Source organism: Oncorhynchus kisutch, linkage group LG2 (assembly GCF_002021735.2).
Source record: "Oncorhynchus kisutch isolate 150728-3 linkage group LG2, Okis_V2, whole genome shotgun sequence".
NCBI lineage: Eukaryota > Metazoa > Chordata > Actinopteri > Salmoniformes > Salmonidae > Oncorhynchus > Oncorhynchus kisutch.
In genome coordinates this window covers 63,692,716-63,719,462 of record NC_034175.2, presented here as the reverse complement: position 1 = coordinate 63,719,462, position 26,747 = coordinate 63,692,716, and the positions used below count along the sequence as shown (strand labels likewise).

The following is a 26,747-nucleotide window of genomic DNA, read 5'->3' as shown; positions in this document are numbered from 1 at the left end:
AGCGCTATGATGAAACTGGCTCTCATGAGGACCACCACAGGAAAGGAAGACACAGAGTTACCTCTGCTGCAGAGGATAAGTTTATTTGAGTTACCAGCCTCAGAAATCGATAATTAACTGCACCTCAGATTGCACCTCACAGAGTTCAATTAGCAGACACATCTTAACATCAAGTGTTCAGAGGAGACTGCGTGAATCAGGCCTTCATGATCGAATTGCTGCAAAGAAACCACTACTAAAGGACACCAATAAGAAGAGGAGAATTGCTTGGGCCAAGAAACACGAGCAATGGACATTAGACCAGTGGAAATCTGTCCTTTGGTCTGATGAGTCCAAATGAGAGATTTTTGGTTCCAACTGGCGTGTCTTTGTGAGACGCAGAGTAAGTGAATGGATGATCTCTGCATGTGTGGTTCCACCATGAAGCATGGAGGAGGTGGTGTGATGCTGTGGGGGTGCTTTGCTTGTGACACTGTGATTAATTTACAATTCAAGGCACACTTAACCAGCATGGCTACCACAGCATTCTACAGCGATACGCCATCCCATCTGGTTTGTGCTTAGTGGGTCTATCATTTGTTTTTCAACAGGACAATGACCTCCAGGCTGTGTAAGGGCTGTTTGACCAAGAAGGAGAGTGATGGAGTGCTGCATCAGATGACCTGGCCTCCACAATCACCTGAACTCAACCCAATTGAAATGGTTTGGTATGAGTTGGACCGCAGTGAAGGAAAATCAGCCAACAAGTGCTCATCATATCTGGGAACTACTTTTCCAAGACTGTTGGAAAAGCATTCCAGATGAAGCTGGTTGAGAGAATGCCAAGAATGTGCAAAGCTGTCTTCAAGGCAAAGGGTGGCTACTTTCAAGAATCTAAGCCCTGAGCTTATTGATGCGCTTGGAGGGATCAATGGTGTTCAAAGCTGAGCTGTTGTCAATGAATAGCATTCTTACATAGGTATTCCTCTTGTCCAGATGGGATAGGGCAGTGTGCAGTGCAATGGTGATTGCATTGTCTATGGATCTATTGGGAAGGTATGCAAATTGAAGTGGGTCTAGGGTGTCATGTAGGGTGGAGGTGATATGATCCTTAACTAGCCTCTCAAAGCACTTCATGATGACAAAATTTAGTACTTTGTGGAGATAGTAATTTAGTTCAGTTACCTTTGCTGTCTTGGGTAAAGGAACAATGGTGGACATCTTGAAGCAAGTGGGGACAGCAGACTGGGATTGGGAGAGATTGATTATGTCCGTAAACACTCCAGCCACCTGGTCTTCACATGCTCTGAGGACGCGGCTATTGATGCCGTCTTGGCCAGCAATTTTCCGAGGGTTAACATGCTTAAATGTTTTACTCACGTCGGCCTCGGAGAACGAAAGCACACAGTCCTCGGGAGCGGCCCACGTCGGTGGCACTGTGTTATCCTCAATGGGGGCAAAGAAGGTGTTTAGCTTGTCCGGGAGCAAGACGTCTGTGTCTGCGAGCAGGTTGTAGAAACATCTCAAGGATGAGCAATGGAAACGGGATGCACCTGAGCACAATTTAGAGTCTCATAGCAAAGGGTCTGAATACTTATGTAAATAAGGCATCTGTTGTTTTTTTATACATTTGAAAAAATGTCTAAAAACATGTCTTAATTTTGTCATTATGGGGTATTGTGTGCAGATTCAGGAGAATTTATTTTTGAATTAATTTTAGAATAAGAATAATGTAATAAAATGTGGAAAAAGAGAAGGGGTCTGTATACTTTCCGAATGCACTGTATCCTCAGAAGTGGTAGATCGTGTGAACGCCTCCAAATACCTCTTCTGTGCTGGCGGCGTCTTGGAGATGCCTATGGGATAAGATAAATTGCCTTGGAGGGCATGAACAAAGGATCCAATTTTGGAAAGTCGTGTTTCTGGCCGGAACACTGGTGAGTTACCGCCGCTCTGATATCCAAAAGGTATTTCCAGCTGTATGTAATAACATAAAAAACGTTTTGGGCTAATAATGTAAACATTTTAAAATACTGCAAAGTTGCTTTGGAGCTAAAAGCAGAGTTGCCATGTCTGTCGGCGCCATGTCGCAAGTATCCGTACACAATTCCTGGAAGCTGAAAATGTCCCAGTTCTTCCATGGCCTGCATACTCACCAGACATGTCACCCATTGAGCATGTTTGAAATGCCTTAGATCAACGTGTACGCCAGTTCCCGCCAATATCCAGCAACTTCGCACAGCTATTGAAGAGGAGTGGGACAACATTCCACAAGCCACAATCAACTGCCTGATCACCTCTATGAGAAGGAGATGTGTCACGCCGCATGAGGCAAATGGTGGTCACACCAGATACTGACTGGTTTTCTGATCTACGCCCATATTTTTTTTTTAAGGTACTGTATCTGTTACCAACAGATGCATATTCCCAGTCCCAGAATACATATTCCCATATGTATTCCCAGTCAACTCCATAGATTAGGGCCAAATGAATTTATTTCAATTGACTGATTTCCTTAAAATCTTTTAAATTGTTGCACGTTGTTTTTATATTTTTGTTCAGTATTACCTAAGAGGGTGGAGAAGACATAAAAGAGGAGCAGGGTGTGTACACGGCTCTGGACTGACGGCATTCAGGCAAGGAAGGCAATTTATGGGCCTATCACACACCTTATTGGAGTTTTAAGGACTCCTCATTTGCATTTTATACTGGAGGGGGTTTATGGGTAATGCAAATAGAGACCCCCCTTTCCTCCTGGTTTCCCTCCAGAAGCCCACCCACAACCCTTTCCATCTTCCCTTTCTCCCTCTCTCCTGATTAAGGTATCAAGCTCTTATTACATGCCTCATCTCCCATTCTGTTCCATCTCTATCTCTATCTTCATCTATTTCTCTCTCTTCGCTCCACTCACTCTCTCTTTGCCCATCAGAGGCACTCTCAATGTTATTGCCAGACTATCATTAAAATGTTATAGCCATTTTTACCATAGACTATCATTAAAATGTTATAGCCATTCTTACCATAGACTATCATTAAAATGTTATAGCAATCCACTCTCAGTGTTACAATCACCCTGACATTCCTGTAGATCACGAGCATTCTGTATGCTACAGCCTTACATACTCCTCCATAATGACATAGGTAAACAGGGAGGGGTTTGGTAGGGGGTAGTTATATAACAGTGTGCTGCAGTAGTATAATGGCTGTTAGTTCTGGGTGCTAGAGTTAACCGACCAGGTAGAGGAGATACCAGATGGTCGCCAGTCTTCCCTGGTCGTCTCCTTCACGTCCACATGGTCTAAAGATGAATATGCTAAATCCTCAACCTATTAAAATCCTATTCAACATATCAGCACTCCCGCACTTCATAAATGAATAATGTTATAGTAAAGCGTCTTAGGGCCTCTTTAAATACACTACTTTGACAACACAAACTAGGTCTAAGAGAGCGAGATACATGTGTAAAGAGACGGACCTAGATTCAAGTCTATCTTTAAGAGGTAGTGTGGAAGACATCTACACCAGATACCCCCCTCTGACTGGTACAGTTTAAAGACAATAGAGCCCCACAGTGGAAGTGTCATAATATCCGGGAAACAATCATGTTTCTACCATTCATTTTTCCCATAGGGGGTTTTAAACTCACTTAAAATAAGGGCTGTTTCATGTCGGCTTACCCTGACGTTTTGATGACCGTGTAAATCTCTCTCGGACAAGATTTTTATCAATATATTACGCTCTATTTACTCACAGATTTGAAAATGCTAATTAGTATCAAAGTAGACATCGTGAAAAACTACAAATCCCTGCAAGCTCCTGCACGTCATCTCTAGCTGACACCTTTTCTAACAGCTATTGTGTCAATTTAAAACGTGGACAAGAAAGTTCACAGAATTGTCCATTTAAATAAATGTACCTAATTTATGAATGACTACTTTTAGCTAACATTAGATAGTTAATTCAGAGATACTTACATTTGCCTTGATTTGCCTGTATCATTCAGATCATCGTGGCTTTTGGGGTGGCAGGGAGGCCTAGTGGGTAGAGTGTTGGACTAGTAACTGAAAGGTTGCAAGTTCAAATCCCTGAGCTGACAAGGTACAAATCTGTCATTCTGCCCCTGAACAGGCAGTTAACCCACTGTTCCTAGGCCATCATTGAAAATAAGAATTTGTTCTTAACTGATTTGCCTAGTTAAATAAAGGTAATTTTTAAAATTTTATTTATTTACATTAGCAGCTAATTTTCATTTTTGGTGGGTAAATACAAACGAATATATTGATAAAAGTCACCTTGTCCTAGAGAGATTTATACGGTTATCAAAATATCACGGTTGTGTGAGGTGGTGAAGACTGCACCCAAATGAAATGTATCCTATCAGGCCCTGACTCTCCCGTGCATTGATTGATTTGACCAATTCAACAGCTGTAGGGGACCTGAGGGAGAGAGCGGGTCAGGCTGATGTCATTTCATGATTTGATTCCATTTCCAGTGCGGCACCAGTCAAATCAGTGCTATTGTTGGCATAATTGACCTGTGCAGGGCTCTGTGTAAATGACCTTGGTGCTGAGGACAGAGTTGACTGGCTGCTGAGCCAGCACAAATGTCTTTAACAGGAATAAAGAAGAGTGGGGGAGTGACTTTCAGTGGTTTCATCTTCATGCCACTAACATAGGCCACTTATGTGGTGGGCGAACTGACTGTTAGTTCTTAGTTCATCTTAGTGGAAAGTGCATCATGGTTGGATATCTATGTTTGACTATCTGTCAGGGTCAGTCCATTTTCTTTTTAAACCACTACATGATGGCATTCCACATGAAAGATGTTAAAAATGATGTTATGTCATTTTCTAATTAAAGTGAGGATCATAATTGTAGTAGGTGACTAAAGCCTCCCATCAGCTGTCACCCTCGACTCTCTATCGAACATCCATTCCAGGAAAATCTGCGTCACCGGCAGAATGTAGTAGCCTAGGCCTACCACCAAACAGAAAAACACGACCTTACATCACCTCGTCTGGCTGACAGACAGGGTGTTTTTCGCAACAGACCGCTTTCCCTCTAGTCTACGGGACAAGAATCAGGGATGAGGTGGCACGGGCAGGATTTTAGGTTCGGGCGGGAGCGTGATAGCCAGCTGGGCAGAGCGTTGTCTTCATCACTACGCACATCACCTGCCGCTGACGCACGAAGATTCAGGACCAATGACTCTGCGTCATTATAAAAATAAAAATAAATAATATAACCATATTTGGGTCATGATTTTTCTGTTTTCTGTGTTGAGAGGTGCTCTCTCCGCTCTCCCTCCCCTTCCTGCGTGGAACGTAGGCTATCTGTGCTCAAATACGCAATAGAGGAAGCATCCAACGGGTCATCTCCCCTTTTGCTCAGTCTGTGAAGGCAAATATACTCTTGCAGTACTGTTGTAAGCCTGGGCGCAGTAAAAATAGGCCAGTGGGCGCGCGCCTTACGTAACAATCTACGGAGCGCGCCGTGGGCTCTTGGTGCTTTCACGACAACTGGGAACTCTCTGACTTTCGAATTCTGTGCATACAAATCAACTGGGAACTCTGACAAAAACGAGCTTCGACTGCAAAAAATCGGTTTGAATGTCATCCAAGCTCTGAGCTCTAGAACGATGCCCGAGTTTCTTACTTTGATATCCGAGTTGGATGACAGTACAAACAACATTTCCCAGTTGAAGCTCGTTTTTTTCCGAGTTCACAGTTGTCTTAAACTCACTGAAGTCGGAGATTTCCGAGTACCGAGTTCCCAGTTGTTTTGAACGCGGCATTTCTCTCACTCTCACACGGTTGTTTACAATTTCACTGTTTAATGACTCTTCTGTTGCCAAATTCGGTAAGAGAGGAAAAGAGGGAGAGGGCTCTCTGCCCATCATGGCGCAGGCATGAATGTAGGGTATTATCAGGGGACATAGGGGCAATATCTAGTGTTGCCTGCGTCAGAGGCTCTCCCGCTCTCCCTCCCAGCCTAGCTGTGTCACAGAGCCGCAGTCTCGTGATGCTTGTTTACTTCTGAAGTAGGAGGGCAGAGGCTGGGTACAGACTGGGAACAGTCACGCACCCTCCTCTCGCATGCGCCTCATCACGTTGTAAATCGCAGTTGATGCCAATTGCCGTTCGGAGCATGGATAATCCATTGTAGAATCTACTAGATCATACATCATACCGTGTTTTAGAATGGTGCTATAACTTGTGTAAAAAATTAATACGAATGCAAATAGACCTAATTCTTTATATCATCAAGGCTTGTATTACATGCCTATTATAGCATTGTTATTTATTGACAGCACTAACTTATCATAATAAAATAACATCTAAGTATAACATAGGCGTACATTCACTCAAACTTATATCAGTTTATCCACTCTGAAACCTGTGACGAATATAATTGAGCTTTCCCTCCATAATTATTATTGCGCACTAACCAAACACAAGACATCATCAATGCTATACTGCGCACAAACCTAATAAATACAACAATACTTAACCCAAATAGCCACCAGGGTCTGTGATACGCCTCGTCATAAATCATTTGATAATAGGCTACATAGCCTGAATTGCTCTGCAAGAAGAGGATACACGTACGCATTTAATATGCATACAGGCCTAGTAAATGCACCACTGGCTACAGATATGATCGGGCGAATGGTGCATTCACATGCTGGTCGGAACTAGGAAACCCTGACATTTCCGACTTGCTAACTGGTTGAACGCCGCACGGGTATAACTACAAAGAGTTAGCAAATCGGACAATCCGACTAGCACATGAACAGCATCAACAGTTCCCAGATTGAGTCGCAAGAGGTCAGGAGTGTGTGTATGAGAGTGAGTGCATTGTTACAACAGTGTACATAGCCAGTAATATGACATTTTAAATGTCAATATTATTTTACAACTTTTGTGAGTGTAATATGTACATTTTTTTAATTGTTTATTTCCTATTAGTTTATTATCTATTTCACTTGCTTTGGCAATGTAAAAATATGTTTCCCATGCCAATAAAGCCCATTGAATTGAATGTAATTGAGTGGGAGGGCTTTATAACGTCTGACGGAGTCTTTTCACTATCATGCAGCCCTCTCCACCACCAATAAGCCCAATAAGTAGGCGGATTTGCAGGTACGCCCCGTCGGCTTGCAGCGACCCAGTGTCAGTGTGTGAATTTTTCTCCTCCCCTTCTCTTTTTTTGTAACCAAAGCTGGATGTGTAGAACGTCACATATTGTTTCCCTCTTCACTCCGGTCACTTTAGCGATATGGGTTATTTACTGTTAAACAGCTACAGACGCCGAACGCACAGCCGGCGCTTGGAGTGAAAGTGTCTGTGAGAGATCCGGACTATACAGAGTTTCTCTCCAGGCTTCGATAAGTGAGGATATAACAACAGGTCAACGAAAGTGAGATCTGTTTTTTAAAGGACGATAGAATGGCGAGTCCTCCAAATACTGGGGGAGGACACTTGTTATCCAACGCGAACATTAGTAACACCAAGATTAAGAAATGTGGATACCTCAAGAAGCAGAAGCACGGACACAAGCGCTTCTTCGTTCTGAAGGAACCGGGCGAGGGCTTCCCTGCCCGGCTGGAGTACTACGAGAGCGAGAAGAAATGGAAAAACAAGTCAGCGGCAAAGAGGGTTATACCTCTTGACTGCTGCCTCAATATCAACAAGAGAGCTGACGCCAAACACAAACACCTTATCGCCCTCTATACCAAGGACGAATATTTTGCCGTGGCGGCAGATAATGAAAAAGAGCAGGAGAATTGGTACCGAGTCTTAACGGATTTAATGAGCGAGGGGAAAGTGTACTCCGACGGCTCCGCTTCCAATTCCGCGTCTTCGCTGGTGGGGTTTGATGAGGCGAACTACGGGATGATTACGCCGGTAACTGCCGCGTATAAGGAGGTATGGCAAGTGAACCTGAAATCAAAAGGGCTGGGGCAGAGCCGGAATCTGACCGGGGTGTACAGACTGTGTTTATCCAGCCGGACTATCAGCTTCGTAAAGCTCAACTCGGATGTCGCGTCCGTCAGTTTACAGCTGATGAACATTCGGAGATGCGGGCACTCAGAGAGCTTTTTCTTCATCGAGGTCGGACGGTCAGCAGCCACGGGACCAGGCGAGCTGTGGATGCAGGCTGACGACTCAGTGGTGGCGCAAAACATCCACGAGACTATATTGGAGGCCATGAAAGCCATGAAGGAGCTGTCAGAGTTTCGGCCGCGCAGCAAGAGCCAGTCTTCAGGCACTAACCCCATCTCCGTGCCGACTCGGCGGCACCTCAACAACCTTCCTCCAAGCCAGACCGGGCTCCAGCGGCGGTCGCGCACTGACAGCATGGCCACAACTTCCCCGGTTAATAAATTTACCTCCTGCCGGATACGCACTGCCAGCGAGGGAGAAGGCACCATGGTGCGCCCCATGTCTGTGAACGGGAGTCCCCTCAGCCCCGGTATTCAACCGAACCTATTAGGGAGATCAAACACCATTACAGCCCGGCCCAGCAGGACATTTGAATCCTCTTCCCTCCAGCACAGTAAGTCCATGTCCATGCCTCTGTCTCACTCTCCACCCACAGCCACCCCCAGCCCTGTCAGCCTGTCCTCCTGCTCGGAGAGCAGTGCTCCTTGCCCCTCCAGCTGCAGTGCCTCAGTCTCCCCCAGTGATGGGGGCTTCATCTCCTGTGATGATTATGGCTCCAGCCCTGCAGGCCTGCACCTCACCCTCCGCAGTAACACCCCAGAGTCCCTGAGGGAAGACACACCCCCTTCCCGGGAAGGCAGCAACCTGCATGGCTACATGGTGATGGAGAGACAGAACGGTTACCGCCGGTTACCAGAGCTGGACAAGGCATACCGGAAACGCACATACTCCCTCACCACCCCGCGCCAGCACAGGGCACCGCCCCAGGTCTCCTCTGCCTCATTGGACGAATACACGCTCATGAGGGCCACCTACACCACTGGTTGCCAATCGGGTCGCAGCTCTCACATGGCTTCCCCAAAAGTGACCTATCCCGAGGACTATGGCGATGTCCAGATAGGCTCCAACGGTCACCTAGGCGACAGTGGCTACATGCCCATGACTCCAGGTGTGGCCCCTCAGACAGCGGGGGTCAAAGGTAATGCTTACATGCCCATGAGCCCCATGTGTGTGTCGGCCCCAAAGCAGATCATCAACCCCCGCTCTCACCCCTCTCCAGCTGGGATGGGTCCCCATACAGATTCCCCTGGCAGTGTGTCTCTGGAGGACAGCGGCTACATGAGGATGTTCTGCGGGGCCAAGATGTCTGTGGACAGCTCAGATGAGAAACTCACCAATGGGGAGTACCTCAACATGTCCCCTGTGGACCCTCTGGTGTCCTTCACCCCCTCAGACTACTTCCTCACAGACACTACCCCCCAGCCTCACCCTCACCACAGACAGCCTTACTCCATCAGTTCCCTGCCCCGCTCTCTCAAAGCCCAGCCCCAGAGGAACGGTGTCACAGACACAGACCAGTACGTGGTGATGAGTCTACAGAGGCAGAGGATAGAAGAGGAGTCCAACTACTGTCCCATCTCACCAGTCTCCATCGGTACACCCCCCACCAACACCCTCTCCTCAGCCCCCTCGATCCTCAGAGCCGGCAGGGTGACCCAGGAGGGGGGTCTGGTCCACAGGGGGAGGGTGAGTCGACCTACCCGGCTCGCCCTTGACTCTCTGAGGACACTGCCCTGTATGAGCGAACACCCTCTCCCCTCTGAGCCCAGGAGTCCCGGGGAGTACATCAACATAGACTTTGGCAACGCCACACGATACCCGCCTGTCTCTATCACGACTGAAAGCTCTGCTTCATCGCTGGGCTCGGTGGACAGGCCGGCGAGGAGTTCCCCGCCACTCTCCGAATACGTCAACATCAACATCAGCTCATGCTCTTCCAAACACAGGGATTCCTATTCTTCAATAGGGCGCATGGAGCCGAGTCCTGTGCTCCTCGTGTGTCCCAGCCAGCCTCACAGAGAGGATCAGAGGGAGAGAGAGGAGGAGTACCAGAGGGAGAGAGAGGAGGAGAGAGTCGTAGTGGAATATCCTCTCCAAAAGCATGTGAGTCCTGTGTGCCCGGTTGGAGCTGTAAAAGACGACTACACTGAGATGACCTTCAGTCCTACCAACCCCTCTGCCTCTCTCCCTGCCTCTCTGTGCCCCTCTGACTCCACCACCCCCCTGCCTACCAGCCCCTCATCCTGCATCCAGAGACTCACCCTGGGGGGAGAGGGCGTAGTGGTGGTCCCCCCTGCCCCTGTGGAGTCCTTCCTCCTGGGGGGTCCCTCCACCCCACCCGTCAACCCAGACAGGGGGGCTAAGGTGATCCGGGCTGACCCCCAGGGTCGCAGGCGCCACAGCTCCGAGACCTTCTCCTCCACAACCACAGTAACGCCAGTGTCTCCATCATTCGCCCACGATGCCAACAAGCGGCACAGCTCGGCGTCGGTGGAAAACGTGTCGCGGCTGGTCCGGAGCTCGGAGGGCTCAGACGAGGAGTATGGGAACAGCAACAGCCCCATGTGCCGGGAGACGTCGGCAGGCTACCAAAACGGACTCAACTACATTGCCTTAAACCTGATGGAAGGGAGCCTGGGGGGTTGCACCAGTCTGGGGGGCTGTGAGGGACTGCTGAGGTTCAAGGCAGCGTGTGGATGCAAGGGGGGCATGAACGGTTTCAACGCCAGCCCCTATGCCACCATGGGCTTCAAGGAGACTGCAACAGCAGTGAAAGGTGAGCCTCTGCCGATTATGTGTGTGCCTTTGCATGCTTATCATGAGCCCATTCATTCATACATGGCATAGAAATAGAATGAATAGAAAGGATGTCTCCATTTAAGTCAATGATGGCATAATTGCTGGACTAGACATTTTGAGTGTAGCCATGCCAGGAAGTAGAAGCAGGATTCTTACCCTTCAATGTGTGCTGTGATTTATTGAGTCAATTCAACTGACATTACGAAAAATACATTCCATTGCATGAGCCACATCAAAGTGTTTAGTGTTTATGTTTGTTATTGCAAGTCCATGTAAACAAATGTATTTGGTGTATACTGCTTATAGTGAAACTACTTACTTCAACATAGATATGATTTATTTCTCTAAACATGATCTATTAAACATGGCGGCTGAAATGATACGTGACGGTGCAAGTTGGAGCACCATGAGAAGTGTAGTGTATTAGTCCTGTTCTGCAGCTTATCCAGTGCAAATCAACTGTGATATTTGGAGTAGCCCGTCACACACATTCAGTACATCATTAAGGCCAAGGCTGCGGGAAATCCGCGTGGTTTCGTCATGCAAATGATTGAAGTTTGAATTCTGGATCAATGTGTGCGCTTGAGTCCCAGCCAGCGTTTCATGTGACGCAGTTATTCATCTGGACCAGACTACGCTAGTGCAAATGTACAGAGACAGGAGAAAATATCCCAACACGTTGCTTCAATGATGCTAAACATTTTTTTGCTCAGCATGCCAGAACAATCCAGAAGGAATATATCGGCTAGGTGGTTTCTTCTTTATGTAACACAGTTATATGTGCTCAGAGGATTAGGATACGAGTCAGCAAATATAGTGGAAAGTAGGCTCAAACTGATTCTGTTCAAAATGATCACAGAAAATACATCGATTTAGGGGACAATTCACCTACCAAATCACACTTCAACCCCGTCCGTAACTATTGAGGTTGGGGAAAGCAAAACATTACCTTTCACCTCGTTCCTGGCTTATGTCTACTGTAGTATCAGTAGCCTGCTATACAACAGTAAATAACACACTCCCCATATATTTGGTTTGGACATTGATGGTGAAATATACATTACTTGTAGGCCTATAAACAGCGGTTACACAATGTTGTGATCTGCAATGCCCTGGTAAAGAGAGCGCTCTCTTTCTCCTTTCCTCATCTACTTCCTCTCTTCCTCTGTCTCCCTCTCTGGCTGTAAACAGAAGGGCTGGGTGTAGTCAGTGCACTGGGTCCCCCAGAAAAACAAGTGAGTCAGTTGTTTATCACTTGTCAGGTATTGGGTTTCATGTTATGAATGCAGTGTTCAAAGGCTGCTGGGAGATGTGAATTTTCACTTTCTAACCTACTGGGGAGGATTGCAGATCACGTTGTTGTTTTACCGTGAGGAACTTTACAAAACAGACACACACTGCACCTGCTCCCAAGGGGATAAAAACCTATGCACTGATTGGCCAAACATACTCAATCAAAGGTGTGTGTTAAGAAGTATTATGCCAGTGTATTTACTTATGTTTGTGTAATAAGGGATTTCATGTGTGTTTGAGCATGACTGGGGTTGCAACATTCTGGGAACTTTCAATAAATTCCCTGGTTTTCTCTGAAATAGTGGTTGAATTATTCCCAAAATCAGGAGGAATAAGCACGAAAATCCGGAATCCTCCTACTAGGATTTCTGGAAAATGTTGCAACCCTAAGCATGTCTGCTGACTGAGTTGTTTTGTAGACATAGCAGTCATTTCCACAAAGTTGAGCAGAAAGAAAGACCTGGCCCTAAGCTACGGAAGGAGAGGAGATGGGGGAGGAGGAATGGAGACAGAGGAGTGACATGTATTAGTTTGTTTTTCAAAATCAGGACAAAACAGACCACAGTGGGAGGGAGGGGGGTAAGAACAGAGGAGGGGAGACAACAAAGCAAGAGAGACGGAGCAGAGTTGATCCAGTACGAGTTGGCTGTGGCCGGTTATTGCTTGGTTATTTATGGCATTCCTGAAAAACAAATGATCAGCCGGAGAGAAAGAACAAAGTGTTTACCAAGAAATTACAGGCCTTTCCACATTCTTCCCTCAGCACCACAATGTGACTCGTAGTCAGCATTCCACATGCTCACATTCATTTGTGACTGGCTGGATTTGGAATGCAAATCATTTGAGGATGAATTGGCCTTTATATTTTGTGTGTGTGTGTGACAGCTGCTGTGTGTATCTATTTGTAGGTTACTCTGGCCTTGTGTTTGTAGGTTACTCTGGCCTTGTGTTTGTGGGTTACTCTGGCCTTGTGTTTGTAGGTTACTCTGGCCTTGTGTTTGTGGGTTACTCTGGCCTTGTGTTTGTGGGTTACTCTGGCCTTGTGTTTGTAGGTTACTCTGGCCTTGCGTTTGTAGGTTACTCTGGCCTTGCGTTTGTGGGGTACTCTGGCCTTGCGTTTGTAGGTTACTCTGGCCTTGCATTTGAGTTACTCTGGCCTTGTGCTTGTGGTTTACTCTGGCCTTGTGCTTGTGGTTTACTCTGGCCTTGTGCTTGTGGTTTACTCTGGCCTTGTGCTTGTGGGTTACTCTGGCCTTGTGTTTGTGGGTTACTCTGGCCTTGTGTTTGTAGGTTACTCTGGCCTTGTGTTTGTGGGTTACTCTGGCCTTGTGTTTGTGGGTTACTCTGGCCTTGTGTTTGTAGGTTACTCTGGCCTTGCGTTTGTGGGGTACTCTGGCCTTGCGTTTGTAGGTTACTCTGGCCTTGCGTTTGTAGGTTACTCTGGCCTTGCATTTGAGTTACTCTGGCCTTGTGCTTGTGGTTTACTCTGGCCTTGTGCTTGTGGTTTACTCTGGCCTTGTGCTTGTGGTTTACTCTGGCCTTGTGCTTGTGGTTTACTCTGGCCTTGTGCTTGTGGTTTACTCTGGCCTTGCGTTTGTGGTTTACTCTGGCCTTGCGTTTGTGGTTTACTCTGGACTTGTGCTTGTGGTTTACTCTGGCCTTGTGCTTGTGGTTTACTCTGGCCTTGTGCTTGTGGTTTACTCTGGACTTGTGTTTTACTCTGGCCTTGTATTTGTAGGTTACTCTGGCCTTGTATTTGTAGGTTACTCTGGCCTTGTATTTGTAGGTTACTCTGGCCTTGTATTTGTAGGTTACTCTGGCCTTGTGTTTGTAGGTTACTCTGGCCTTGTGTTTGTGGGTTACTCTGGCCTTGTATTTGTAGGTTACTCTGGCCTTGTATTTGTAGGTTACTCTGGCCTTGTGTTTGTAGGTTACTCTGGCCTTGTGTTTGTAGGTTACTCTGGCCTTGTGTTTTTGTGAATTAGATATCAGTATTTGAGACTTATTAGTTTATTGGTTCATTGACTCATTGAGCTGATGGCCTGTCCAAAGCTAGTGTTTTTGGCATTGTTGTTGTTTTGGTTTGGGGGTAGGCATGCTCTCACTCAGATGGGAGAGGGAAGGGGGTGGCTCACTGAGTGGGTTGGGGGCTGTTTAAATTTCAAAGCATACCCCCATATGGCCCACTCCTGCACCTCACTCTGCCGCCCCGGGTCAGAAACGTAACCTTTGAACTGGCTCTGGGTGTGTGAGGACCCTTGGGAATAGCAGAGAGGAAGGGAACGCTACAAGCAAACACCAGTTATCTGCAAACAGAATAAAAAACGTGTATTCACCTCTCCTACGCTCTCTAGTCTATCTCTGTGTCTGAAACCCTCTCTGTGTTTTTCTCTGACGCTCTTATCATTCCTCTCTCCTTTCTTCATGTTTTCCTCTTTTTTTTATGAGAGCTCTCTCTCTTTTGGGCTGTCAGGTGTTTGATAGAGACACTCGTTCTCTCCCAGTTTTTATTTGGGAGCTCTGACCTCGTCCCCCCTTTTGTTTCCCTCTCTACCTCAGTGTGTGTGTGTTAGCAGATGGTGGGGGCCGGGGTCTTGCACCTGCCCCTCCCAGCAGTGCTCACTGGTTATCTGGCCCTTCAGAGGCAATGACTGAGCACCATCTGCGTGAGAGAAAGAGGCTGAAAACAAATCCAATTTTGATAAACTCCCATATCTATTGGGTGAAATACCACAGTGTGCCATCACAGCAGCAGGATTTGTGACCCGTTTCCACAAGAAAAGGGCAACCAGTGAAGAACAAACACCATTGTAAATACAACCCATATTTACATGTATTTATTTTCCCTTTTGTACTTTAACTGTTTGCACATCACTACAACACTGTATATAGACATACTATGACTTTTGAAAAGTCTTTATTCTTTTGGAACTTTTATAAGTGTAATGTTTATTTTCATTTTTTATTGTTTATTTCACTTTGTTTATTATCTATATCACTTGCTTTGGCAGTGTAAACATATGCTTCCCATGCCAATAAAGCCCATTGAATTGAAATTGAATTGAGACCAAATATCACTCTAACCCTCACTTTCACTCTTTCACTTACTCACTTTTTTCCCTTTCTCTATCTCTGTCCCTCCCTCTCTCTCTTTATTTCTCTCACTTTTTCTGGCATTAGTTTCTGTTTACTGTAAGTCATGTGATTAAGTCTCCTAGTCATTTGGTCTCTGCCCTCCTTTCTCTCTCCGCCCAGAGAGCCCTCTGTCTGTAGCTCCTAGTTCCAGCTGAGGGCCTCTGGTTGGCTTTAATAAAATGCCATAGATGTTTGTTTAACAACTAATTAAACCATTAGTAAATTAGATAGCTAAATAGCCCCATTACAGGAATTCCTTGATTTGCCTCCTGTTTTATGGACGTCTTTGAGAAGAATAATTGCTTTTGAGAATTTTAACTGAATTTGTTACCTAAATGAACTTCACAGAAGTGGTGTGATTTTAGAGGATAGCATAGCTGTGCTGAAAAAGGCTGATTGACTTGTCAGCTGCTGTGTGTGGTTAATTATAGATCTATCCAATAATAATAGCTAGACGTAGTGACGTATTTCTAATAACGTTTGTCTTCACCTGTCCTCACTACCCTGCCCTCTCTCTGTCTTTCACCCCTCTCTCACTTCACCCCCCTCCCTCCCTCCCCTTCTCTGTGTGATACCCATAAACTAGGACGGGATGTTCCATGGTTAGATAAACTCTGTTAACGTTCCCTCCATTTAGCTGGGAGTTAAGGAGTATTACATTCTGTTCAGGATTAGACATTGTTGAGTATTTTGTTTTGTTTCGAGTTAGATTTAGTGGAAGGGAGAGCACACACACATAGGTTTCCCAAACACTGAGGTGAGTTGCAGTGAGGATCACTTAAGCCTCATTGAGCTCATGTTCTCCTGACTTCCCGGGAACAGGCTTCACTCCCTCCTCACCCATTCCTTCTTATCGCTCTCCATTTTTCTTTGGTTCACTCTCTTTTCTTCCCTCTTCCTCTCTCAAATTAAAAAATAAATGTTAACATGTTGTTTGTTAACACAACCCTGTGCCCCCCCCCCCCAAAAAAAAAACTGTTAGTCTGAATTATGCTACTGCTAGGAGAACCACAGACCTGTTGTCTGAGATATGCTACTGCTAGGAGGATTACAGACCTGTTGTCTGAGATATGCTACTGCTAGAAGAACCACAGCCCTGTTGTCTGAGATATGCTACTGCTCTGAGAATTACAGACCTGTTTTCTGAGATATTCTACTGCTAGGATAACCACATACCTGTTGTCTGAGATATGCTACTGCTAGGATAACTACAGACCTGTTGTCTGAGATATGCTACTGCTAGGAGAACCACAGACCTGTTGTCTGAGATATGATACTGCTAGGATAATTACAGACCTGTTGTCTGAGATATGCTACTGCTAGGATAATTACAGACCTGTTGTCTGAGATATGCTACCGCTAGGAGAATTACAAGGCCTGTTGTCTGAGAAATGCTACTGCTACGATAACTACAGACTTGTTGTCTGATATATGCTACTGCTAGGAGAATTACAGGCCTGTTGTCTGAGATATGCTACTGCTAGGAGAACCATAGACCTGTTGTCTGAGATATGCTACTGCTAGGAGAATTACAGGCCTGTTGTCTGAGATATGCTACTGCTAGGAGAACCATAGACCTGTTGTCTGAGATATGAACTTCATACTTTGTACTTTAAACTACAGTAGCATGTCTTCTCCTTTGTATATGCCTGTGGAGTGTGTGAGTGTGATGTAGAGTGTTCCTGGCCTGAGAACAGCAGGTCTATGTATAGCCAGTGAGAAATAAATAAATAATGTTGAGAGCAGTGTGGTTGGGGGAAGGGGCACCTTCCAGGAAGGGGTAGAGGGGTGTGTGGTGGCGTGCCTATAAGGGGGATGGGTAGGCGGTAACGGGTTTGTTTATCCCTCCCTCTACCCCCTCGCTCTCTCCCTCTGTGATCAGCGTGTGTGAAATTAGCTGTATTAGGGGAGGTAGTCTCTCTCAGCTGACACACACTGCACTGAGAAGTGCGGGTTGAGTCTCCACTCATAAAAGGGGATTGTGATGGCTTGGCAGGACTGTGTGATTGGTAACCAGGGGTGTGTGTTTAGAAACCTCGGTTGTGTGTGTGAGATGATTAAGCTCTGATTCTCGGCAACTCTCCCTCATCCCCACTCCCTCACACCCCTGTGTCTGCAACCAACTGGTCTGGACTGGCCCTGCTGCGGCACGCACACACACACACAGAGACACACACACACACAGAGACACACACACACACAGAGACACACACATATACATTCCCATGTCAGGTTGACTTTGTTACTCTGGTTGTCCAACCCTCTCCCTGAATGGAGTGACTGGACCCTGGGTGTAATTGGCCCTGTGAAATTCAAACTACTTCTGTGAACTCTGCCATCACATACACCATACCAGGTCAGAATATATTTTATCAGGTGTGGTGTTATGGTGAGGTTGGACAGCCATGAGGTGTGGCGTTATGGTGAGGTTGGTCAGCCATGAGGTGTGGTGTTATGGTGAGGTTGGTCAGCCATGAGGTGTGGTGTTATGGTGAGGTTGGACAGCCATGAGGTGTGGCGTTATGGTGAGGTTGGACAGCCATGAGGTGTGGCGTTATGGTGAAGTTGGACAGCCATGAGCTGTGGTGTTATGGTGAGGTTCGTCAGCCATGAGCTGTGGTGTTATGGTGAGGTTGGACAGCCATGAGGTGTGGCGTTATGGTGAGGTTGGACAGCCATGAGGTGTGGCGTTATGGTGAGGTTGGACAGCCACGAGGTGTGGCGTTATGGTGAGGTTGGACAGCCATGAGGTGTGGCGTTATGGTGAAGTTGGACAGCCATGAGGTGTGGTGTTATGGTGAGGTTCGTCAGCCATGAGGTGTGGTGTTATGGTGAGGTTGGACAGCCATGAGGTGTGGTGTTATGGTGAGGTTGGACAGCCATGAGGTGTGGTGTTATGGTGAGGTTGGTCAGCCATGAGGTGTGGTGTTATGGTGAGGTTGGACAGCCATGAGGTGTGGTGTTATGGTGAGGTTGGTCAGCCATGAGGTGTGGTGTTATGGTGAGGTTGGACAGCCATGAGGTGTGGTGTTATGGTGAGGTTGGACAGCCATGAGGTGTGGTGTTATGGTGAGGTTGGTCAGCCATGAGGTGTGGCATTATGGTGAGGTTGGTCAGCCATGAGGTGTGGCATTATGGTGAGGTTGGTCAGTCATGAGGTGTGGTTCCCATGAACAGGCTAGGTCCTGGTTCCTGGTTCCTGGTTGTATATCTGACAGAGCACGGCACAGGGTGACACAGTGTCTGTGGAAGTGGGTCAGCCCCTCTAATGTGATTAGCAGGATAATAGAGACTCTAATCAGCCTCCTGTGAGTGTGAGTAGCGCAAGGTGAATCACTCTATTTACTAGTATACTATGTACTGCACCTCCTCTGTGACTGTGGAGTGACAGAGGCATTTAGCAGTTTTGAGTATAAATAGTAGTTATCCCATTCCTCTCTTTCTCCTAGGAGGTGGGTATAGGGGGTTCTCCTAGTAGGTGGGTATAGGGGGTTCTCCTAGTAGGTGGGTATAGGGGGTTCTCCTAGTAGGTGGGTATAAGGAGTTCTCCTAGTAGGTGGGTTCTCCTAGTAGGTGGGTATAGGGGGTTCTCCTAGTAGGTGGTTATAAGGGGTTCTCCTAGTAGGTGGGTTCTCCTAGTAGGTGGGTATAGGGGGTTCTCCTAGTAGGTGGGTTCTCCTAGTAGGTGGGTATAGGGGGTTCTCCTAGTAGGTGGGTATAAGGGGTTCTCCTAGTAGGTGGGTATAAGGGGTTCTCATAGTAGGTGGGTATAGGGGGTTCTCCTAGTAGGTGGGTATAGGCGGTTCTCCTAGTAGGTGGGTATAGGGGGTTCTCCTAGTAGGTGGGTTCTCCTAGTAGGTGGGTATAGGGGGTTCTCCTAGTAGGTGGGTTCTCCTAGTAGGTGGGTATAGGGGGTTCTCCTAGTAGGTGGCTATAAGGGGTTCTCCTAGTAGGTGGGTTCTCCTAGTAGGTGGGTATAGGGGGTTCTCCTAGTAGGTGGGTTCTCCTAGTAGGTGGGTATAGGGGGTTCTCCTAGTAGGTGGGTATAAGGGGTTCTCCTAGTAGGTGGGTATAGGTGGTTCTCCTAGTAGGTGGGTATAGGGGGTTCTCCTAGTAGGTGGGTTCTCCTAGTAGGTGGGTATAGGGGGTTCTCCTAGTAGGTGGGTTCTCCTAGTAGGTGGGTATAGGGGGTTCTCCTAGTAGGTGGGTATAGGGGGTTCTCCTAGTAGGTGGGTATAGGGGGTTCTCCTAGTAGGTGGGTATAGGGGGTTCTCCTAGTAGGTGGGTATCGAGGATCAGTATTCTGGGAAAGTATCATTATTATAGTGTTTTGGTCTGGCGTTTTGTTTCAAGTTCTGATGTTATGTCATTTCTGTGTGTGTGTGTGTGTGTGTGTGTGTGTGTGTGTGTTTCCTAACACTGCGGGTTCTGAATCAGGTTTGTTCAAGAGAGTGGCCAGCTCTGTGAAAAAAACTTGTGTTCTCTGCTTGAAAAAGACAGTGGTGTAAAGTACATAAGTAAAACGTTGAAGTACTACTTAAGTAGTTTTTTGGGATATCTGTACTTTACTGTTTATATTTTTGACAACTTTTACTTCACTTTATTCCTAAAGAAAATGATGTACTTTTTACCTCATATGTTTTCCCTGACACTCAAAAGTACTCATTACATTTTGAATTCTTAGCGTTCTGCTAAGAATTCAAAATGTAATGAGTACTTTTGAAAATGGTCCAATTTACACATTTATCAAGAGAACGTTCCTGCTCATTCTTTCTGCCTCTGATCTGCTAAGAATTCAAAATGTAATGAGTACTTTTGAAAATGGTCCAATTTACACATTTATCAAGAGAACGTTCCTGCTCATTCTTTCTGCCTCTGATCTGGCAGACTCATTAAACACAAATTATTCATTTGTAAATTGTGTCTGTGTTGGAGTGCAGCCCTGACTAGCCGTAAATGAAAAAACAAGAAAATGGTGCCATCTGGTTTGCTTAATTTAAGGAATTAAAAATTATTTATTATTTTACTTTTGATACTTAAGCATATTTTAGAAATTACATTAACTTTTCATACTGAAGTATATTTAAAATCAAATACTTTTAGACTTTTACTCAATTAGTATTTTACTGGGTGACTTTCACTTTTACTTGAGCCATTTTCTGTTAAGATACAGTGCCTTGCGAAAGTATTCGGCCCCCTTGAACTTTGCGACCTTTTGCCACATTTCAGGCTTCAAACATAAACATATAAAACTGTATTTTTTTTGTGAAGAATCAACAACAAGTGGGACACAATCATGAAGTGGAACGACATTTATTGGATATTTCAATATTTTTTAACAAATCAAAAACTGAAAAATTGGGCGTGCAAAATTATTCAGCCCCTTTACTTTCAGTGCAGCAAACTCTCTCCAGAAGTTCAGTGAGGATCTCTGAATGATCCAATGTTGACCTAAATGACTAATGATGATAAATACAATCCACCTGTGTGTAATCATGTCTCCGTATAAATGCACCTGCACTGTGATAGTCTCAGAGGTCCGTTAAAAGCGCAGAGAGCATCATGAAGAACAAGGAACACACCAGGCAGGTCCGAGATACTGTTGTGAAGACGTTTAAAGCCGGATTTCGATCCAAAAAGATTTCCCAAGCTTTAAACATCCCAAGGAGCACTGTGCAAGCGATAATATTGAAATGGAAGGAGTATCAGACCACTGCAAATCTACCAAGACCTGGCCGTCCCTCTAAACTTTCAGCTCATACAAGGAGAAGACTGATCAGAGATGCAGCCAAGAGGCCCATGATCACTCTGGATGAACTGCAGAGATCTACAGCTGAGGTGGGAGACTCTGTCCATAGGACAACAATCAGTCGTATATTGCACAAATCTGGCCTTTATGGAAGAGTGGCAAGAAGAAAGCCATTTCTTAAAGATATCCATAAAAAGTTTTGTTTAAAGTTTGCCACAAGCCACCTGGGAGACACACCAAACATGTGGAAGAAGGTGCTCTGGTCAGATGAAACCAAAATTGAACTTTTTGGCAACAATGCAAAACGTTATGTTTGGCGTAAAAGCAACACCCTGAACACACCATCCCACTGTCAAACATGGTGGTGGCAGCATCATGGTTTGGGCCTGCTTTTCTTCAGCAGGGACAGGGAAGATGGTTAAAATTGATGGGAAGATGGATGGAGCCAAATACAGGACCATTCTGGAAGAAAACCTGCTGGAGTCTGCAAAAGACCTGAGACTGGGACGGAGATTTGTCTTCCAACAAGACAATGATCCAAAACATAAAGCAAAATCTACAATGGAATGGTTCAAAAATAAACATATCCAGGTGTTAGAATGGCCAAGTCAAAGTCCAGACCTGAATCCAATCGAGAATCTGTGGAAAGAACTGAAAACTGCTGTTCACAAATGTTCTCCATCCAACCTCACTGAGCTCGAGCTGTTTTGCAAGGAGGAATGGGAAAAAATTTCAGTCTCTCGATGTGCAAAACTGATAGAGACATACCCCAAGCGACTTACAGCTGTAATCGCAGCAAAAGGTGGCGCTACAAAGTTTTAACTTAAGGGGGCTGAATAATTTTGCACGCCAATTTTTCAATGTTTGATTTGTAGAAAAAGTTTGAAATATCCAATAAATGCCGTTATGTTTGAAGCCTGAAATGTGGCAAAAGGTCGAAAAAAGTTCAAGGGGGCCGAATACTTTCGCAAGGCACTGTATGTTTACTTTTACTGAAGTATGACAATTGGGTAGTTTTTCCACCACTGGAAAAAGAGAGAGGGAGAAGAGGTAGTGAGTGAGAGGGAGAAGAGGTAGTGAGTGAGAGGGAGAAGAGGTAGTGAGTGAGAGGGAGAAGAGGTAGTGAGTGAGAGGGAGAAGAGGTAGTGAGTGAGAGGGAGAAGAGGTAGTGAGTGAGAGGGAGAAGAGGTAGGTAGTGAGAGGGAGAAGAGGTAGGTAGTGAGGGAGAAGAGGTAGGTAGTGAGGGAGAAGAGGTAGGTAGTGAGGGAGAAGAGGTAGGTAGTGAGGGAGAAGAGGTAGGTAGTGAGGGAGAAGAGGTAGGTAGTGAGGGAGAAGAGGTAGGTAGTGAGGGAGAAGAGGTAGGTAGTGAGGGAGAAGAGGTAGGTAGTGAGGGAGAAGAGGTAGGTAGTGAGGGAGAAGAGGTAGGTAGTGAGGGAGAAGAGGTAGGTAGTGAGGGAGAAGAGGTAGGTAGTGAGGGAGAAGAGGTAGGTAGTGAGGGAGAAGAGGTAGGTAGTGAGGGAGAAGAGGTAGGTAGTGAGGGAGAAGAGGTAGGTAGTGAGGGAGTGAGTGGGAGAAGAGGTAGGTAGTGAGGGAGTGAGTGGGAGAAGAGGTAGTGAGTGAGTGAGTGAGGTGAGGGAGAAGAGGTAGTGAGTGAGTGAGTGAGGTGAGGGAGAAGAGGTAGGTAGTGAGTGAGTGGGAGAAGAGGTAGTGAGTGAGTGAGTGAGTGAGGGAGAAGAGGTAGGTAGTGAGTGAGTGGGAGAAGAGCTAGTGAGTGAGTGAGAGGGAGAGGCATGGAGGGGAAGTGCAGTGTGCTGTTACTTCCACGCCAGCACTGCATGCAGATCACACTGCACAAACAAGTACACAGGAGCAAGGGTCACAGAAGAGAGAGAGAGACTCTCTACTCACAGTGTTTACACAAGGCCAGAAAAACACTCTTGTTTGTTTACCTGGTCTGTTTTTGTCAGTTTTTTTGTGTTTTATGTTTCTCTTAGAGCGCTGTATGCTTAGGTGTGTGTTTTCTGTTTCTCTTAGAGCGCTGTATGCTTATAGGTGTGTGTTTTCTGTTTCTCTTAGAGCGCTGTATGCTTAGGTGTGTGTTTTCTGTTTCTCTTAGAGCGCTGTATGCTTATAGGTGTGTGTTTTCTGTTTCTCTTAGAGCGCTGTATGCTTATAGGTGTGTGTTTTCTGTTTCTCTTAGAGCGCTGTATGCTTAGGTGTGTGTTTTCTGTTTCTCTTAGAGCGCTGTATGCTTAGGTGTGTGTTTTCTGTTTCTCTTAGAGCGCTGTATGCTTAGGTGTGTGTTTTCTGTTTCTCTTAGAGCGCTGTATGCTTCGTGTGTGTTTTCTGTTTCTCTTAGAGCGCTGTATGCTTAGGTGTGTGTTTTCTGTTTCTCTTAGAGCGCTGTATGCTTAGGTGTGTGTTTTCTGTTTCTGTGCTTCTGTATGTTTTTCAATGTGTTTGTCGTCATTGGAGACTGTACTCTGTCAGCTGAATAGTGCTAAACGTTGCTCTGTTTCCCCTCTGCCACTTGATTGTCTCCCAGCTGACGAGCACACTCACGCACACATACTGTACGTACACACACTCACGCACACATACTGTACGTACACACGCTCACGCACACATACTGTACTTTCACACGCTCACGCAGACATACTGTACGTACACATCGTTTTCAAAGGAAGAGATAATAAGAGCCTAGTGGGACAAAAAAAGGAATGCATTTTTAAGTATGTATGTGGGATTTTCTTGTAGATAATGACAACCTAATTAACCAAACCACACCCCTCTCTGTTTCTCTTTCCCTCCATTCAGACTGAAATCTGATGGGACCATCCCCCCCCTCCTATACCCCCTGTTCCCCTCTCTCTCTCTCTCTGTCTCTCCTGGCTGTGAACGATGGATAACGCTGCAGCCTAGTGACGAGGTCGCCACGCCAACAGCTGGACCATGTGCTGCAGTAGACAAACTTTAACCTCCACCATCCCCTCCCCTAGGAGTCAACAGACCTGCCGTCGTCACGACAATGTGGACACTTGACCCCCCCCCCTCCCCCAAGTCTCCTATCTTCACTCCCCCCTCTCGGCACCCAGACATTGAGGGGCCGTCTCTGCTGCTATCTAGACAAATAAAAAGAATGTTTCTTCAAAGATTATCTATGTACATTCAAAGTTACTTCTGCAAAATGATATTATTATTATTGTTATTATTATTCCACTGGTTATCGTTTGGCTTTGGCCAGTTAACCTCACCTTGAACCAAACCTCAAGATATGCGAAACACACGTTATACATACTTACACATGTTTATTTATTTATATGTGTGCACTTAGTGGTGTGTGTGTGGATGTGTACACTGAATTTGTACTGAAGAGAGGTGGCATTTTACGAATATATTCAACAACGTAGTGAGTTAGCAGTTGCTTAAAACCCCTACCTCAGAGCAAACCAGGTTAGTACTTATTTACACACCAGAAATATATATCGAGATATATTTATTTATTTTCAGAGGTGAATGTTTTTATGAACACCAATCCAAAGCCTTACTACTCTCCTGTCCGCAGTTTCTGATGGACGTTTAGTTTGGACCTATAAACACGCAGAAAATCAAAGACTTAAATCCATTGCCATGGAGACGGAATGCTTGTCTGAACAGCTGGAGAGGAAGAAATGTCTGTCTGACCTCTTTCCCTCTGCAATCAAAGATTATTGAGATTATTACAGTTCGTTCACATATCGTTACTATATATTAATATGCCATAGTAATATATTTATCATTGCATACAAAGCTTACGAGAAGAAGCTGTTCGGCATTATTCAACACGCAAGTAAAAGCCAGGAGAATGGGGTCTAGGAGAAGTTTTCTAGAGTAGGACACACCATCATCATCATCACACACACCATCATCACACACATCCGCATGTCCCAGTTTCACCTGGGCTGGTGGTCTGTTGTTAATGCCTAGAACACCATCATCATCACACACATCTGCATGTCCCAGTTTCACCTGGGCTGGTGGTCTGTTGTTAATGCCTAGAACACCATCATCATCACACACATCCGCATGTCCCAGTTTCACCTGGGCTGGTGGTCTGTTGTTAATGCCTAGAACACCATCATCACACACATCCGCATGTCCCAGTTTCACCTGGGCTGGTGGTCTGTTGTTAATGCCTAGAACACCATCATTGAGACAAAGCCTTTATATACTTTAACAGATGACCTAGTTCACTCACAATGACCCACCTGTGACACGTTATTCTCACCTGATGCCTCAGCACGGCGCCTGTGGTTAGCTGTGATAGGCTATTTGTCACAGAGGTGTGCTGTGATTGGGCTGGTGGGCAGACTCACGACTGGTTTTCAGAGAGGTTTTGACATGCCTGAAGCCATGGCTGCTGCTTTGGGCTGTGAGACAGTAAGGAAGGAGGAGACACACCAGAGCTGACGCTGCACGGTCTTGCACTTACAAACTGCCTAGATTGTAAACACAAGACACTTGAATGTAGTCTATTCCATGTTCTCCTCTTGGGGAACGTAACCACCTTGACAACGAGTAGAAATAACACAACAATGATATCTACAACAACTGCTACAACATGCAGAATAAGACAAAACAAACAGGCAAACAGGAGTAAGGACGAAGAGTGTCGCTTACTTTGTCAGTTCATTGGTACTCAACGTTCGCCTATATACTGTAAAAATGTACAAATACAGAGAATAGAATTGAGCGCAAGCTGAACCTTTTGTTTGAGAGGAATTTTAAGTTAAAGATGATAAATTATGTTTGTACTGTTTATGTGTTTGGAGTGAATTCCCGGAAACAATGAAAGCACTAATTATTAAGTTATATACAAGCAGCAATGTTTGGCCTGGATTTTAAAATGATTATTACAGGATGGTCTTGTGAAATGATTGCCTCTACAAGGACATTTTCTAATGCTGTAATTCCGAGAAATACTTTGAGAACAAATTATTCATTAATACTTGACATACACGTTTATTCTTGCTACTTAGGTACATTTCACGAATGGCACATGCAATATTTACATTTTTAAGAAATTTGTTTATAGAGAGGTACCAACTGTATAATAATATGTTAATAATGTTTGTTAAACCTTAAAATATATTATTTTTTTGCTCTTTGTAATTTTTTTCTGCCAATTGATATAATGGAAAGTCTTCTGTTTGTTTTTGCTAATAGAGCGTATTGGTGATTTGACCAGTGTTTTTTTGCATTTGCATAGCGTTCCTGTTGGGTTTTTATTTAGCGTCTAAACATTACGATGATATGACGACCTAGCTTAACTTGCTGTGTCTTCCATTGTAAATACTTCATATCTCTTATTGAGATGCTAAGAGATGATCATTTAAACCTAGTGTAGTTGCCATGGCTTTAGACTGTATTGATTCTTTATAGACACTTGCAATAAAGAATAACATTGTTTAAGAAAGCTAATGACTCTGTCTCCTCTCTTTTTCCCACAAACAAGTGTGGAGTTTTTTGGGGGATCTCTTATCTGAATGGAAGAAAGAGGGAGCATCATCCGTCTCTACAGACACCAGATGCCTCAATTCATTTTTCAATAAATCAAATAAAAACCTCTCTCTCTCTTTTGTGTCTTAGCCATGCATGTTCATCTGTTCCCTCTCTACTAGTATCCCTCAATGAGTATTGTACTATGACTTCTGTCCATTGAACAATACCCCAGTGGCAAGACAGAAGAATTCTTTAAGTATCTTCTAGCAGTAGCGTTGTTATGGGTTTGCCCCCCCCAACCCCCTA

At 45.4% G+C, this 26,747-nt stretch overlaps 1 protein-coding gene across 1 annotated transcript; it reads left to right on the top strand.

Annotated features, from left to right (window-relative positions):
- Positions 1-7,141: 7,141 nt before the first annotated feature.
- Positions 7,142-26,416, top strand: LOC109869859 (insulin receptor substrate 2). The gene is made up of 2 exons (XM_020460144.2): positions 7,142-10,760; positions 23,778-26,416. Exons 1-2 carry the CDS (start codon positions 7,427-7,429, stop codon positions 23,780-23,782), a joined length of 3,339 nt encoding a protein of 1,112 aa, XP_020315733.1. The 5' UTR covers positions 7,142-7,426; the 3' UTR covers positions 23,783-26,416.
- The last annotated feature ends 331 nt before the right edge of the window (positions 26,417-26,747 follow it).